General features: G+C 40.1%; 1 protein-coding gene across 13 annotated transcripts in view; it reads right to left on the minus strand.

Annotated features, from left to right (window-relative positions):
* The window catches only part of PTK2 (protein tyrosine kinase 2), a 190,985-nt gene that overhangs the window by 128,174 nt on the left and 45,530 nt on the right, over window positions 1–17,281 (minus strand). For 4 of the 13 annotated variants that reach the window (XM_015617806.2, XM_033512469.1, XM_015617807.2 and 1 more), the window contains exon 1: window positions 4,553–4,903. The exons of 3 other annotated variants lie outside the window; for them this stretch is intronic. In XM_015617806.2, coding sequence (XP_015473292.2) covers window positions 4,553–4,655 — 103 coding nt within the window. In that variant the 5' untranslated portion in view covers window positions 4,656–4,903. Of the gene's footprint in view, window positions 1–4,552; window positions 4,906–17,281 lie in introns of those variants that run through there. 6 more of the 13 variants (XM_033512468.1, XM_033512467.1, XM_033512466.1 and 3 more) reach the window with 4 other exon arrangements.

Below are 17,281 nucleotides of genomic sequence, written 5' to 3' on the forward strand. Positions count from 1 at the left end.
AAAAATATCTCAAGCTCCATCTTCCATTCCAGTCGTCTTTGAATATGGAACAATCACCCTAGTGGGAATGCAGCAGACTCCCGGAGCTGCATAGTTCCTGTAATTTTAAGACTATTGAGCTACCACACGCTGTGCTGTAACACTGAAGGGGAGAACCCCTCCTTGCTTTTCCAGAGTTTTTTCCACCTTTAAATATATACAGGCATATCAGGAATACGACACTCTAAGAAATCCAGTCTAGTGGAAGGTGCCCTTGCCCATGGCAGGGGAGCTGGAACTAGACAGATGATCTTTAAGGTCCCTCCTAGCCCAAAACATTCTGTGATTCCACGAACTTTTTTCAACTGCCTTTGAAAATCTGGGGTTTGATGAGATTAACATTATTTTTCTTCTTTCTACAAAAGCCTCCTAAAAACCCCAGGAACTGAAGAGACTTTCTTTATGGTTTGCAAGTCTCACAGCTCAAGAAGCTAGGAAGTTATTATTAAGCTTAACAAAAGTTTAGGCCAGGTTACAATCCAGAAGGAAATGGCCAATATAGCCCACGTAGTTACTCAACAACAGACTGTCAAATGACAGACCAGACTCTTCCTAGTTGTACTGCCCTCAGATACCAAGGAAAAAGCACCTAATGTCATTCCTAAACTATCTACAGATGAATGAAAAAATTCAAGAGCAGGTGCTTCCCTCCAGTCACTTCAACTGAAGCTCACTGAGAAAATGCAGCAGAACACTCATACAAGCAGAATGGCTTTTTTCCTTTCTGATACACAAGAACAATTATATTTCCATGTTGCATATACAATGTCTGTGTCAAAGAAGCAGGGTATCTTGCTTTAGAGATTTACCTGCCTACAACCTTCATAGAGTAACAGCAATTTCCCTTAGTCCATTCTCTGTGACTGTCCCTCTCAGTGATCACCTATCACCTAAAAATGTAAGGGTCTGTTGTATTGAGTTACCACTGTTAGCAAAACAGCAGAGATTTAGGACATGGAGATGAAGGAGAAACAGCTCTGAACTCTTCTCTTATGCATCCAACCATCTTGCTTATATTCAACACATGACCAACAGGTCCCATCTGAACACACACCCCTGAATCAGCAGGGCTCACCTAAAAACAAACCCACAACATTTAACTTGGAACTGCTTCTCTCCTTAAAAAAAGATTGCAACATTTATATAGGGCAAAACTCTTTCCCAGCAGATTAAATACATTTCACAACACAGATAGGTTAAATTTTTAAATATTTATTTTAATCAATACAAGGTTTTTGACTGAATTTGGCTTAATTATTTTAAGTCAGTGTAGACTTCACGCATTAGCTTGACGGGCTGAGTTCAAGGACTGTGATCACCCTCCACTAACAACTCACAAAGCACACACTGAACTACATCAATTAATTGTTAAGAAATGACTAAACAGAGCTCTTCTGGAAAATATTCTAGAAACTTCCTCCTCCTTGGGGGTGGATAATTCACAGACCTATAGCAGAGGTGCCCAACTACCCTTGGCTGTCATATTTACAACTGCTTTCACACAGTTATTGTATAAGGTTAAAATGGCAGGTATTCACAGGAAACACAAAAAAAAAGTTCACCAACAAAAGTATCTAAGTCAAAGTGCAATACATTATACTATTAATGATCTTAACAAAGTTCAGAGATGTTAGTGCAAAGTCTTTCATGATCCATGACTACTTTCTAGTCTGCTGTTACAGGCAGAGAGGAAATAGTGCTGTATGATATCAGCACAAAGTTTCAGCACTTAGCTGGGAAAGGAGTGGGGACTGCTCAGGGATCAAGACACCCACTTCAGCATCCCTCAAAGTTGTAATTAAGCCTTACGATGTTTAGTCCACAAGACCTGACATTTTAAGTTTCAAATTATTTAATGAGAGGGAGGAAGCAGCCAAAAATGTCTTACTCCTATCCTGACTAAAGTAATACAGACTTACTGAGAAGAAATATGCCAGCAACAACATACACACTTTCTCTTCATTCACCCACCAGAATACCCTCAAATCTGGAATCTGCAGATCCAGACTAAATTATTCAATCCAGCAACACTACTTAGATTAGATTTAGATGTGAAGAGAAGGCAAAAAAGCAACAACACAGATTTACATAAATACTTTCTAAAGCAAGTAAATATCTTTGTGGCAGTCCTACAGACAGAGCCACAGAATTGGCTGCAATTAGGTCATCCCACGCTATCGCTAAGAAGATTTGACGATTTCAGATTTAAGAATGCTAAAAAAAAGTGGAAGCTCTGTATGAACACAGACTCACTGAAATATTTCAAAGCCTTTTCAAAGAACAAACATTTGCTGAGATCACACCTCGTACAATGAAAGCTTAATCTGTCCCATTCAAAAGAGAACAGAGCACTTAGAAAAAAGTTATGGATAATAAAATATACACATCAAGATCACATTTAATACATTATAAAATACTTAAAACTTTTATCAGTTTTTTCTACAAGTAACCTGAAGCTTTAACAGAAAAACCAAAGAGCCAGAATAAAGAGATCAGAACTAAATGGTTCTCTCATTAATATATTACCTTTCTTGGACTGCAGATATCTCACAGCCCTTATCAAAGTAGGCCAGATCCGTCTCATTTCCCTAAGGTTAAGCCGGTGAACAGTACACAGAGTAATCATCGACTAAGGCATGGCCACCATTCAATGACAAATATAACTCAAGCTATTTCTCATCTGTCCTATTTTTTTGGGAGGCTGTGATGAAGCTTTTTCTAGAAATCATCACAACTGGCAGCTGTGAAGTTCCTGGTGCCTTTGTCCTCTTATGCAACTCCAGGTGTCCCCCTTCTCCCCCCAACAGGAATAACAAGAAATTACAGGGCTGCTCTCCACATTTTGGGGCAGGAGGGATGGACAAGCAATGTTCCCTTAAGTTATCTTAGAACACAGGCGACTGAGGAAGAGGTGGGATCATTTTTCATTCATTTTAGTTATTGGAATGGTGGGGGGAGAGAGGGATCAATACCTTTTCTCGTAGCCCAATGCAACCATTCCCAGCCCTGCTGCAGGCATCCTCTGGGACTGGAGTAGGGGGCAGAGATACCTCAACACTAACCAGCCTGAACAGCAGATGGCAAAAAACTTGCTTTTGCTCTCAGAAGATTCTTCTTCCCTACTTTTAAAAGTTACTTTCTAGAAAGTACCTTCATCCTGACCCTCGCAATAGTCCAAGGAGATGAATCCAAATTTCATCGAATACTTCTATTATTCAATTTATGACATGCAGATGTGGCATTGTTGTTACCCCTTCACGGTAAACAAGTTTTACTAAAAGCAAAGGACACTCTGTTTTACCTTTGTTTCCCACTACCGTTACTCATTGTTTACTAACCATTATTCCCCAGTGAGCTGACAGGTTCTGCATTTCATGAAACCAGGGTGTGGTGTTCCAACTTCTCCCATTTCTAAGTCTTTTCTACTTATGTGCTACTATGATATGTCAATGTGTGGCAAAGACTAGTTTAAGCTAAATACTTCTGTAAGGTTCTGTAAAGCTAAATACTTCTTCATGTTTCCCCCTAATCACTAGACAATAGAAATCGTAAATAAATTTAATGCTATTTTTTTAAGACAACTAATCAGCAGCTATGCCTATCAAATCCTTACTTCAGATACGTTTGCCCTGAACTCCTGAAGTAACTGGCTGTCCGTGATCCAAGATTACAGTGACGCAATCCTTCAGTGCCAGCTTCTCTTCCAAAAAAGAAAGTACATTGAAATGAAAGCAAACACGACGAAAGTTATGCTTACAACCAGCAACACTCAACTTTTTACAGTTGTTTTCCATCTAAGGAAGATTTGATTCTTTGACTATTAACAGAATTTTGAGTACACTGACATCCACAACTACAATATACAAATAACGTCCAGATGATAATACGGTAAATATTAATGTCTTCGGGTGCAAATTAAGATTACCATGTGAATGATTTTCCCATGTCCATCTAACTATTGTTAAGCCTCAATTTCAAGTCCAACCCTCTCACTGTAATAAATTCATGCTCTGTGGTTACTTATTGTCTCAGTCTGGGGTGGATAATACGGGTGGCAAATTCGGAGACATCAAGAAAAAGATGCGAGTCTTCCACTGTAAACGCTCCCTACGATCAGGATCAGACACTTAAAAACTATTTCTTCTAAAAGGTAAGTGAAAGCAGAATCACCCTCGCAGCGGCTTCAAAATACAAAGATCATAAACAAAGCCGTCAGATCCTCAGATCAGTGCAAGTACAAACCAAACAGCTCAAGCGCTCTTTTCATTTCAAATCATACTTAAAGGCAGAGGGAGGGGGAAAAAAAAATCCCAGCTGTCAGGTGAAGCAGCTCCTGCGGAGGGGCAGCTCCGCACTGCAAGCGCATGACCAGAATATTTTATTCTTTAGCTTGGCTTTGATAGGAAAAAACCCATAGAACCACAGGTGGGAAAACGTTAAATTAAGAGGGAGATATATATACACACACACACACTCACATACACACACATATATAAATAAAAGGTCGGAGTACCTTTAGCCCAGCACATGGGGAATGGGCTGCAGCCGCTTTTCTCCATGCAGCCCGCACCTGCCCGCCTCGGGGGCTGCTGCCCGGCCACCTCCAGCAGCCACATACACAGAGCGTGTTCGATGCCGGCCAGCTCCGGCACACAATGTCCCGATTCAGCGCTCCGGGCTCTTGCGGGGGGAGGCTGGAGCCGCCTGGACGTGCCGGATCTCGGAGAGAGGAGGGAGCCCCGGCCCTCCCCGGGGCGGTGCGGCTTCACCTGGCTGCGGGGGGAGCGCGGTCCCCCGGCCCGCCCGGAGCTCCAGCGCGCTCCGCAGCGGGGAAGCCGCGCCGCTGCCTCATCTCCCCCCGCCCCGAAGCATCATCCACCTCCTCGTCCTCGTCCTCGTCCTCCTCCCCGGGAGCGGTGCCGAGGCGGAGTGAGCCCTGCGGAGGAGGGCGGGCAGGGGCGGGAGGCGATTACCCGGCTCCCATTAATATGCTAATCCCCGTCTGCTGCCCGCGCCCCGCAGTCTCCGGTTCACCCTCTGCGCAAAGACAGAGCCCTGGAAATGCCGCCCGGGCAGGCTGCGGACCGGCCTCGCTTCGCCGCCGCTGATGTTGCCGTTCCCGGCTGCCCCGCACCGCCCCTTCCCCTGCCGCACCCGCATTTTGCCATCGCTTTTACACATTTGCTGTGTCCGCTTACCGACACAAGTGCCTGGCATCCTAAAAGCGCAAAACTTCCCTCTAAACCCACGGGAACTTCCCTATAAACGCTGGAGAACTTCCCCAAACTTCAGCAGGAATTGGGGTCACACCCTCCTTCAGCAGTTGCCTCACTCCACCAGATTATGGATGGAAGTACCCTGGCAGAGCTGCCTGGCCCTAAAGAATGAACACCGCAGCCCAGGCAGTCCTTACTCGGTGCCACATCCAGCCCCCCCTAAACCCGGGGCTTCTTTATTGACTTCTCATCAGAAGGCAAAGGTCACCTCAAACATTCACCCCAGATGGTGAACGGCCTTTGTTTCTTCTTAACTTTGCAGCACCTAACATCAAAACTGCCTACAAACACTTTTCTTTTAAAATGGTGAGTATAAACACTGCAAAAGCCTATGTTTATAACAATCACACACACCCAGGCAGAATGTGTATATGGAAATAAAGCAAATATCCGTTTTACTCACAGCAAAGTATTTTACAAAAAATATAAATAACTGATTCAGCTATAATACTTATTAAAATCAACAGGAACAAGACTCACACTTAACATTAAAGCTCTTTATATATTCCACGGTAATCTCTTCTCACTCCCAGTCCTCAGCAGTAAGGCGTAAGGCTTATCCAAGACTAGAACCAAAAGGGAATTAATCTAAAGCCAGCAGCCTTCAACTTAACCTATCTGCCTACTTGTAGCAGCATGCACTCGTCTACAGCATATGTTTAATTACCATTCTTTACTGCCATCTCATTTCTCAATATACTGACTGCCCTTGCAGAATTAGTGGTGTATGTCAAAATTCTTGATAAAAAGAAAAAAAGAAGAAAGGAAGCAGCAACTGCATTTAAATATTGTCTGCTTCTCTATTTAAACGAGAGAAGAAAAAAAAAGAAAAAAAAAAAGAAAAAGAGAGAGAAAGAGAGAGAGATTAGGCCACAACCAGGCCCATCAGATGTTCTGCATCACTGCTCAGGCACAAAGCTCTTTCTGGGGCTGAAGAAAGCCAAAGGGAACTGAAGACATGCCTGGGTGCCTTCCTCCCCCCAGCACAAAGTTTTCCAAGCCCCTCAGTGCTACACAGACAGACAAATACTTCTAGCAATAAGGTCGATTATATTTACCTTCAATAATAAAGCAAAACATGCTACAGTAATATTTAAACCCCCAATTATTGTAGTTGTGTGGGTACAGAAGGGGCACAGACACATTCAGTGCCTCTCTGGTTCACACTGCAGCTGGCAGGGCAGGAAAGCTGCTTTTACACACCCAGATTTGCCATGGGCTTCCTTGGTGACCTTGAGCCAGCCAGACTTGTTTCCTTAGAAAAAGGAAACTGCAGGTACTTCTTCGGTTTTCCTTAAGTTGGTTTGATCTGTGCTCTAGGGTGTAAAACGTATTTTTAAAAACGTGCTTCTTCCATAAAATGTTTTCCAAAAAAGCAGATAAAAAAAAAATAATCAAGAAGTAAAAAAGGGAAGGTCTAAATGAAATTTTATCCATGAAAACAAAACCCTTTAAATATCAACTGGTAAGTGCATTGCCAAGGAGACTTTTAATAAACAGAATGTGTGGACTCTGTATTCTTTAAACAGATGAGGCTAATACAGATTATCAATCCAAGTGTCAAGAGATACTGCCTGCTCATATAATACCAGTATTATATTCTTTCCTCTCAAGGACATACCTTCTTGATTTTGTATTATGACTACAAAATGAAGGTGAAAACAAAGTACTTCATACCATGAGGGGTTTTTTTAGTTCAATTTTAGAAGCTATCCAGCATTCTACACTCTGAATATGTATTTTTTTCACTTAAACCAAGTGCTTCCTTGATGCTTTCTAAAAAAATACTTAATATCTGCTTATTATTGTATTATTATTAAGTACATATGTTCATTTTCTTCTTTCAAATAACATGACCATCTTTATCTGCACAAAAGAAAAAAAAAGGCCAAAAGCATAAAATTTATGTTCTGGAGATATTCAGAAACCCCAAAATTCCAAGTTGCAGTGAGGAAGGCAGGCAGGGATGGAGCAGCAGACAAGGCACAAAGGGAAAAAAAAACAACTTAAGAAGTTAAATACATCTCCAGTATACTTAATATTGAGTATTTACAACATTTTATAAATATTGCTCATCAAGTAGGTATCTGAGTAGCATTTATGTAAAGTAATCTGTTTTAAGTAATGCCAATCAGATTATACCATTTACTGAGGTAAGAAACAGCTGTCAGAAATTAGGGCTGTGGAACAGGAGCATTGGTTCTTGTTGTGCAAGATGCATTTGCTGACACACACTGATAGTATCTGCATAGTAGTCTCTGTGTAACTGACGATAACAGCTATCAAAGAAAAACCTAAAAAATATTTATTACAAAAAAAAATTCATAAATTTTTACTAAGAATATGTAGAAGCACTGGCCATTTTCCTGCAGCACACATTCTAGACAGAAAAAAAGCTCAAACTACCCCATTAACAATGGACAGGCCAAGGTCGGCTAAATGGAATTTTGCACCAAGGAAATTCAAGTTAAGGCTCTTCTGCTGAGATGATGATTTTGGTTGCTCAATTTCAGCCTGCTTTTAAAGATTACTGATTATCAGCATCAGCTTTTGGGAAGCAAGAGGGGAAGAAAAAAATCAGAAGTGTTTTTCTAATTGTATCAAGGTGTTTAGTATTTTTTAATTTTCCTTGTAGATCCTGTCTCCTATTGATGCTGCCTTCAAAAATCAGAACGCTTTGGGGAACAAAGGGTTAAGAAACAGGGTTTTGTCTTTTAGAATTATGAGATATGTAAAAGGTTGTCTAATTTTTTCCACTCAAGCTTATCCAAACAAAAATAAAGACCTAAAAGGCCCATCAGACAAACTGGCAAACCTTGGCTTTCTCCACAGTTATGTCCAGAGCCAGAGCTCCTGGGGCTGTCCCAGAGATCTCATCAGCACAGAACTGACCATAGTTTCTCCCTCAGTAAATGGCATCATTCAGAACTCTCTCCTGTTCAACTAATTTTTTCACACCGGTTAATATCTCTATTCATCAAATTTTGGTCAAACTGGCTGGCAAGTTGGAGCATTGTTAGAAAGGGACCAGGACAGAACCAAACAGGGAATACTTCCAAGTTCCACTGCCCTGAGAAACCAAACTGAACTCAGGATCTGGAAACTGTGAAGGAAACAGACAGATCTACCACAGCAGGGCTGGAGAGCAGAACAGAAATTTGTTGTTCTGCAACACCTCAGCCACTTGATGAATAGAACAGCAGCAGAGAACTCCAAGGGAGAAAAGAGCAGCCCATTACTTGTAACAAAAATGAAGAGCTACAGCCCAGAGCACAGCAATGACATCAGCATTAGGGCTGGAGGCACCTCTGCTCTGGAGATAGGACGAGAAGAGTGGGAAATGTTCAGCCTGGAGAAGGCTCTGGGGCCCAAGGCTTCCAGCCCCTTGAGAGGGACTTTTGACAAGGGCACATGGTGATAGGACACGGAGGAATGGCTTTGAACTGGTAAATTAAGTAACAGAAAGCAATTCTTCACTATGAGGGTGATGAAACACATCCAGAGAAATCGTGGATGCCCGTTCCTGTAAGTGTTCATGGCCAGATTGGATAGAGCTTTCAGCAACCTGGTCTGGTATAAGGTGACTGTGTCCATAACAGGGGGGTGGGAAGTAGATGATCTGTGATAATGACAGTGATGTTTATTATTATTTTGGACTCAATAATTCATAGTCTTGGCCACTTCATGGACTACTGGTTTATCACTCTAGCAATTACTAGAAGCTGAAGACCAAAGGCATTGTTTTGAAGGAGATCTTCATGTAAGAGATGGAAGAAGAGCTCATTGTATTCATCTTGCTGATAAAGTCTTCAAACAAAGTTTACCCTCAGACCAAGTGCAGGATTTTTTTGGTAAAGCCACAAATGCTTTCTACGATGACAACTGCAGTCTGTAAACTGAGAGTGCCTGATGAATGATCTAAAAATTAAAACATGATTATTAATCAAGTGACAATTTTCTGCATCCAAATTAATTTGCTTTTCCATGTTTGTATCCAGAATTCCCCAAACATGCTGTCCAGACACTGTAACTGCACTGTAATCTGCATTCATCTTCATTCCCCCAAATTAGCTTTGTGTGAGTTTTTTCTAAATATTCTAATTATTCTTTGGGTGTATGCATTATTTAAGAGTGGAGAATATTATTATTATCTACTCTAAGTTTCCTCTTAGCCAAAGTCAAACAAACATCACCTTTGTTCATCGGAATTACTGAAAAATGGTGCATTGTAATTATAACAAATCCAAAATGATAACTCCTGACATCTGCTTTACTCTAAACTCAGGTTTGCTACGGCTGTTTTGGAAATCTTCCTTGGATTACCTGGTCTCTAAATCTACCACCCCTGCCCCCAAGCAGCTCCTTTCCTCTGTACCCACACCTTCTCCAGCTCAGTTTCCTGCTGAACATCCTTTGCAAAAGGGCACAGAGCAGAACAGGGTAATGGGCTCCATGACCTCCAAGGGTCTCTGGAGACTGAGAAGCTCCAGCATCATTATCCTGCCACCAGAGATGGTCTTTCTTATTTAACTCTAGGCACTCTGACAGGCACAATGGAAAGAAAAATAATATTTTATTTTAAGTGTCAAAATCTAAGCCCAGTTTTTCAACAGAAATGATTCAGCACAACTAAGAAGCAGCATCACCTCTATGAATTCATTTTAAACTTTGCAATATGAACAAACTCTAATTCCATTCTCCAGACTACATTAGGCCATTTTTCTCCTGAAGAAGAAAGATAGAGAGCACTTACATAAACTCATTCTAGAATATAAACTGCTGAGGATCTCTGCTTAAGACATTATTCTGGCAAAAAGTCAGTCCAATACTGAATTTACTGTTGCATTCTCATTTGGTAAGCTTAATAGTAGGATAATCTTGGGTATTCCCAAAAATACCCAAGTTTTAAAACAACACTTTGTGACCTTCTGAATCATGGTCACCTGTTTAGCCTTATGATTGAGTTACATTTTAAAATAGTAGTTGACAGAATTCACTGGGTTTACTTACAAACCTTAACCTATTGGTAGTAGTGAGGTGGGGAGCAAAACAGATCAGGGTGTTGGGAGAGAGCAGGAGGAATGCAGTGTTAATGAGGTTTCCCATAGCTCCCCTTGCCAAGGGATCCTCTGATGCTGTGCAGCAGAGCAGGCAGCAATGCAGCCTCCCAGCCTATGCTGTTAAGACAACAGATGTTAAAAGGGCCACTAAGTTAACTTTATTATTCCATAAATAAAGATCAGCCATTTTTTAAACCCATATGGGCTGTATTAGTTTTCAGGCATCAAAGTTGTAGCAGATTTCTTTGTGGGTGGACTAAGCTGCTCATCTTCTCCCACTTCCTTCCATTTACTTTTTGAAGGCTTTACTGTCGAGAAGGATAAAGTCAATGCCATGAAAGCTGAAAAATGTTTAAACTTACTCTTTCCTTAGGACACTGATTCAAAATCTCTGTTTCTTCTTGTTCAAGGCTATTTACAAAAAAAAAAATCCACCCAACAAAACCATTTCTGTCCTCAAGACATCTTTGAAAAGTTCATTCCATATTCCATTGCTTAAAGCTGAAATCTGCTTTATGGAGACTTGGAGAGAAGAGGTGAAAAAAAGAGAAAAAGTGAATCCTACATATGCTATTCTTTATTTTACTGCAAAGTAAAATCTGATCATTTTGGTCTGTGACAGATTCACTGTGCTTATCAGTTTGTGTTGCATATCTTCAGCCTCTGATGTGGGGTGACTGGAGAAGGAGTGAGACAAAGCAATCCAAATAGTCACCAGAACCTTTCTTAACCTTATAAAACTTCCTTTTTTATGGCAAAAACCTTCCATTTAAGAGGTGAACAGAGTAGAAGGTATCTGAAGAGGAAGGATCCCAGCCCTTTGATGCCGTTTAAAGGAATTGCATTCTGTGAGGATTTCTTTTGTTCAGTGGAAGGGATCCATGAGTGGGTCCATTGACTTTACAGACATTTCTTAAAATCCACCTTTATCAATTCAAGGGTAACCTAGAAATAATAACCAGTAACCTAGAAATAATTAGCCAAATCTTCTAAGAAGGATATAGGAAAATTAAGTTGCTTATGGGTCAGCAAATCTCTTCAGTGTGCAGTTGAAGAAAGCAATGCAGCCATGCAGGGCCAGTTATTTACCAGACATGGTGTTACCCGTACGTCTTCCTTGTCCTGCTTCTCCTCCAGATGCCAAACACAAAGTTAAGATAACACCTCATCGAAACACTTTTAGTTGCAAACAACGTTTTTGGCAAAAGTTGAACCTGACTCCCAGTGTTACATAAAACACAGATACAACATCAGCAACTCCTCAGACTCCCAAGCCATTAAATGCAATTACAAACTGAATAAAACAGTAGTCCAGGACCTCACAATAATGCAGTATTATTCCATTTATATATGAAAACACACTGGTGGAACAGTTCATATTGTATTTCTTAGTGAAGGATGAGCATAGCATAAATCCCTTATGTATAAACAAACTCTTATAGGCTGAAACAAAGAGCTATTTAAGTTTAATATTCCAGAGTCACAGAATAAATCAACAAGCCAGTGCTGATACCCTTCAAGTCTAAGAAGGCAGAAAATTAAAAATTAATTATTAATTTTTACAGAACATCTTTTTAAAGTTTTATAACACAAACATTAAGGCTGCTCTATTACAAGCAAATTCAGTTCCTGAGCTATCAAGCACAGAAAAGCAGATTTAAAAAAAAAAGAAAATATTGTTAAATAGGCACAAATTCCTCTTTCCCTCTGTAATTAGCAAAACCAGGGTTGAAAAATTCCTAAAAATAGTTTGATGCTTTGTTTAGGAGAACCTCTAGTAGAGGCCAGGTGCAGCTGAGCCTCTAAGCCACAGAAAATTCAATTCCTATTCACTTTAATCAACACTCTTCCTGTTCTGTACCAAGAAGGGACATTCACTTTTCAGGTGCTTTCAGCTACATCGCTGCTTCATGAGACCAGCAATAAACTTTCAAGGAGCAGTTCCTCAGGCAGTCATTTTATGCTTTTTCAGGGAATCAAAGGTCATCCCCAGCTAATACAAAATCTTTTATTCAAAGCAAATCCACCACCTTAAATAGCCGCACTTGCTCCTCCAATTACACAAGACTGCACAGTTCTGCTGAACAAGTTCTGTTTACCTAGGAAAACGCCTGCAGAGTGGTATCAAAGAGCTCAGAAACACAAGAACTTGTTGCTTCATTTTAAAAAAGGTTTCCAGGAGCTCACCACCAAATGCAGCTCAAGTTAGTGGAGGTAACCAGCTGTTACAGGATGGAACAGCATTCAGTGTGTCAAAGGCAGCACATATCCCCTCTCTGCATCCTTTCATAGCAGTAAATTTATGAGCAGACCAATGCAACCTCTGCTCTGTAACTCCAAACTCAGCTGAGCTTTCAGCATAGTAAGCTTTACCCAGAAACTTGGTATCTTCAGCACAAGAGGCTTTGGTGAAGCTGAAAACAGATGTGCAAGAATGCTGATATAAAAATGAAAGTAGGTAAGACCAAGATGTAGAAAATCAACTGAAACAGCTAGGAAAGAGATGTTTGGGCACAGCCCTCCTTCAGATCTGAGGCAGGGGTGTTAAATAAGTATCCTATGTCTTCAGATGGTAAACAAAACATCAAAAAACTATAAAAAAAACCCTTTCTGATAGCAGCCTGAAATGACCTACTTTACCAAACATCACAGGGCCAACAATGTCAGCATGTAACATCATCTGACAGGGCCAAGAGCTCATCTCTTGTGCAGTTCTGAGCTGCAGAGCACAGCTTCCAAAAATCTCTGGTACTGCTCTCCACAATCCCATTTGATGCATTCAAGACTCAGTACTAAAGCTTTTAAGTGAACATGAGACCAGGACAAAAGAATATCAGTGACTGCATAAACAGAGGAAGAATATTAACCTTGTCCTGCCACACAGACATGAAGAAGCATCATAAACTGCGAGTAGGAAACTTCAAGGACCCCGAAATAAATGCATAGTAAGACTTTTAAATTGCAGAAGAAGATGTGAAACTGCCATCTTAATGGGCTAAATATCTTCAAGGAATTACTTAAGTCACATTGCACTTGGGATAGGACACAATTTTTTTATTCCTCAAGTTTTGAAGGACACAGGTCATTAGACAAAGCCTGATCACTATGCTTAGAATTTCTATTTAATACTCTATTTTTAAAAATTCTATACAAAAATCTCAGTAATTATGTTAGGGATGCTTCCAGAACCTCAGTGGTAGTCACTACCTGTAACACCTCAGTGTATCATTTGGCTCCCTCACCCTTCTCTATTGCAAAGCCTCAAGTTTCAATAATACCTTTTACTCCAGTTCTTGGAGGGCACGTAGATGACTAGGGAACAATGAGCAGGAATTTCAATGTTCATCAATAATTTTTTACTGGGATTAAAAGTCTTCATAACATTCTAACCTTTCCTTAGTACCATAAAATACCCTGAGTTGGATGGGACCCACAAGGATCATCAAGTCCAACTCCTGGCCCAGCACAGGACTATCCAAACAATCCCACCATGTGCCTGAGAGCTAGGTGAAGAATCTTTTCCTAATATCCAACCTAAATTCCCTTCACACAGCTCCAGCCATTCCCTTGGATCCTGTCACTGGTCACCACAGAGAAGAGATCTGTAGTGGAGATCAGAGATATCAGTCCAGCTGCTCTTCAAAACCATAAAAATTTGCTCCACTAGGACATCTGAAGACAATGTGAATCACAACATGAAGTCTATTAATCCTGGAAATACAGTTTCAGTATTTCTCTGTATTAAGCCTTTCATAAAAAGAGTTATCACAGATAACTCCCAGATTGCCATGGAAAAAAAAAAAATCAAACCAAGTGAAACCATTCTAGTAAGTCATCTGAATGGACATTAACCAGAAACTTTAAAGATCTTCTAAAGGTCTTCTTAAAGGAATAATTAGTGCACAAAGATATAATCTGGAAAACATCTTTGTGCCAGAGTTAAACAACGTAAGAATTTCTTAAGAAGTTTCACATCCATCTGAAGTGTAATTCCAGCCCATTAATGGAAGCACAGGCATTCAATAGCCCTCTTCTGTTATCTCGACCCTTCGTCAGAGTAAACGCCTGAGGAAAAATGTACTTGCTACAAGAACAGACTTTGTTGTTGTTAAGTTTGACCCTTCCATATGAAAACATGAAACCTTAAAAACATCAGCTTTACACCTGACAAAAGAATTTTTCCAATTTTTCATGTTCAAATTAGTGATCCCCAGGGAAAAGGCTTGCAAGACAAACCACAGTTATCAGAAGGTGATGGGGTATTTTCTTAAATACGTTCTTATTTTAAATATTAAATCTAATATTTTCTTCTGAAAATAAAAAAGGGAAGGGGGAGGGAGCCATAGGTATCAATTTTTGTTATTACTTCCTTTTCCCAGTCTTCTGCTGTGCAAACAAAGCCAGCACAAGTAAGTTATGAGCTAAGAGTGCATTCAAACTATACATTAAGAGCTGTCAAGGATGTAAAAATAAACTAAAGGATAGATCATATAATCCTTTATTCATGGTCATTTTAGGCCTAAATCACAACAAAGTAGTTGATTAAAGTTCACCATGCAATGTTTTTCCTCTTGGTTCACTGTAGTCACTGATGTTCCTCTTCAAACAAGCTCATGTGTATTTTGGGAGAAGATCCCAAGCCACTCCCCGGTCTTGCAGAACAAAACACACACTAAGAACTAACATTTTGTATAAGCCAACTACACAAGATCCAGCTTGATTTTCAGATTTTTTCTTTCGGTCACACTTGTTATCCTCACCCTTCCTTTACTCCACAGCTGTTGCTATGAAGACTTTGGGTAGTAACACACTCCAACACTATAGCAAGGGGTTATAGAAATTCACAGAAACTGCACTTTCTGTGGAACAGTTGTAAAAAACAGTGAATGCATGGGCATCAGCAGAACAGACTAAAGAACATTTATTTAGGAACCATAATTATTGGACTCCTCAGTTTGCCAAATTTCATCTTCTTCTTAAGTAATTCTGCACCAGAACAAGACACTTTCAGTGACTGCCACTGAAGGTTTTGTGCTGTAAAGGAGCAGCAGAATCTCATTCCCAATATCCTGATCTCCTGATTATAGCGCACTGCCCTCCATGTGCGAGGCTGGCTCTGTTCTTGGATTTGTTTTTTCTCCTGTAGAAGAAGATAGATGAATTCTCCAATCACTCGTAGCAGATACACATCTACCCACCTTGCCTATACAAAAGCTTTTACAAATAAAAAAAACAACCTGCTACAGCAAAAGTAAAGAACAATCCTGAAACTCCTAACCACTTAGCAAAAACCCTTAAAAAATCCTTTTAAAATGTGCAACCACACCATGTCCCATTTTTGTAACTTTGAAACAGAGTCCAGACAAAATTTTAACTCAGATCTCTAAGTACATCATTTGAATAACCCTTGCCAACATCCCTCCAGCTGTTTCTGCACAACCACCACCAGCCAGTCTGCCAGCAGGAACGTCTGTGTGGCTGCTCAGAGTGCAATGAACTTTCCTCATTTACAGAATGCCTCAGCTGAGCGTGAACTGCCAGGTCTTGGATATCCACCCATATTTAACAGCACAGAACCCACAAGGAACCATTTTTGCTCTGTATTCCTCTGACACCAAAACAGGTAAACATCTTCTTAGAGTACATAAGCATCCTATTCCAAGTAAAACATTACTACAAGTTATTTATTTTTTGACAGCATGTACTACAGAGCTCTAAGTTCCGCTGCAATTCCTCTGATATTGTACCAACAAAAATCTCTAGTTCAGATTCAATAGTTTCTGTCCAAGGTGTCCCTTCCTCCCCACAAAAAAATAAACCCCTAAGAATTTTCAAGGGTTTCTTCTTTTATATTTTGTCCAAAAGCTCTGTAACTTGCCTTTTTATTTTATTTTTTTAAAGAAGATGCCAGAAGATTTTAAAGAATGCCAACTGTTAGTGTGTTTAAAATAAAGCACTGAATGATCCCCAGTCCTTGCACCCTTAACCACACAAGACAAATTAGCCACCTCTCAGATGGAAGACTGACAAATCTCTCCCTGGCAAACCTGGCTGAGGACTGTTACCAGGTGCCCACATGACATAGAGGCTCGATTTTCTTGTCCATCATCCTCAGCGAGAAAATAAATATAATCTTATTATTTCTAAAACAAACTTTCCAAACTAGGAATAAAATCACATACAGTATCTAAAAGAATGAAGGGTGTGTGCAGCTGAGTTCATTCTAAGCTGAACTGCATAACTATAATTCAGGATATTTCAGGTTATCCAGGGTGGAACAGCCACACCTCTTTCTGCCACTTGCAAAAAGAAGTAGAACAATTTTCCCTAGGAAAATTATCCTTATTCCTCCAAACAGCATAATTCCAGAAGACATCATTTATAATAACAATTTCTAAGGAAGCAGAAAAAAAGGTCCTATTTGTTCTAAATGAGAAATTAATTAAAACAAAGAAAAATATCATAGATACTATACATTCAAGTGGTACATTTGCATATGATGCATCCCTTGATTACTGGAATGATTCCACTTGGAGATGACTGCCCAGGAATAATCAAGAACAATCCTCACAGCAGTGTGGATGTCTCCAAAACCCTGGGAGCCAGAGCTACAGGAAATTATCAGGAATGTGCTGAACTGCTTATTTTTTTGTTTATTTGTAAGTGTCAGACTTTATTGATGCAACTTGTTAAGATTTATATGGACACAGGACAGAGACCTCAAAGGACCTGTCATGTCATCAAATCTTACTGCCTCCTCATGCTTAAGTGACCAATATAGCAAATTTCACTTTCTTTGAGCATAAAATCAGTCAAGAGCAGATACCATGGATGCCACATCATTCCCAATACACCTGGTTTATATCCTGATTTTATTTTTTTTAATACTACTCTCAATTTTCTATA

The sequence above is a fragment of the Parus major genome, chromosome 2, assembly GCF_001522545.3.
Source record: "Parus major isolate Abel chromosome 2, Parus_major1.1, whole genome shotgun sequence".
Taxonomy (NCBI): Eukaryota; Metazoa; Chordata; class Aves; order Passeriformes; family Paridae; genus Parus; species Parus major.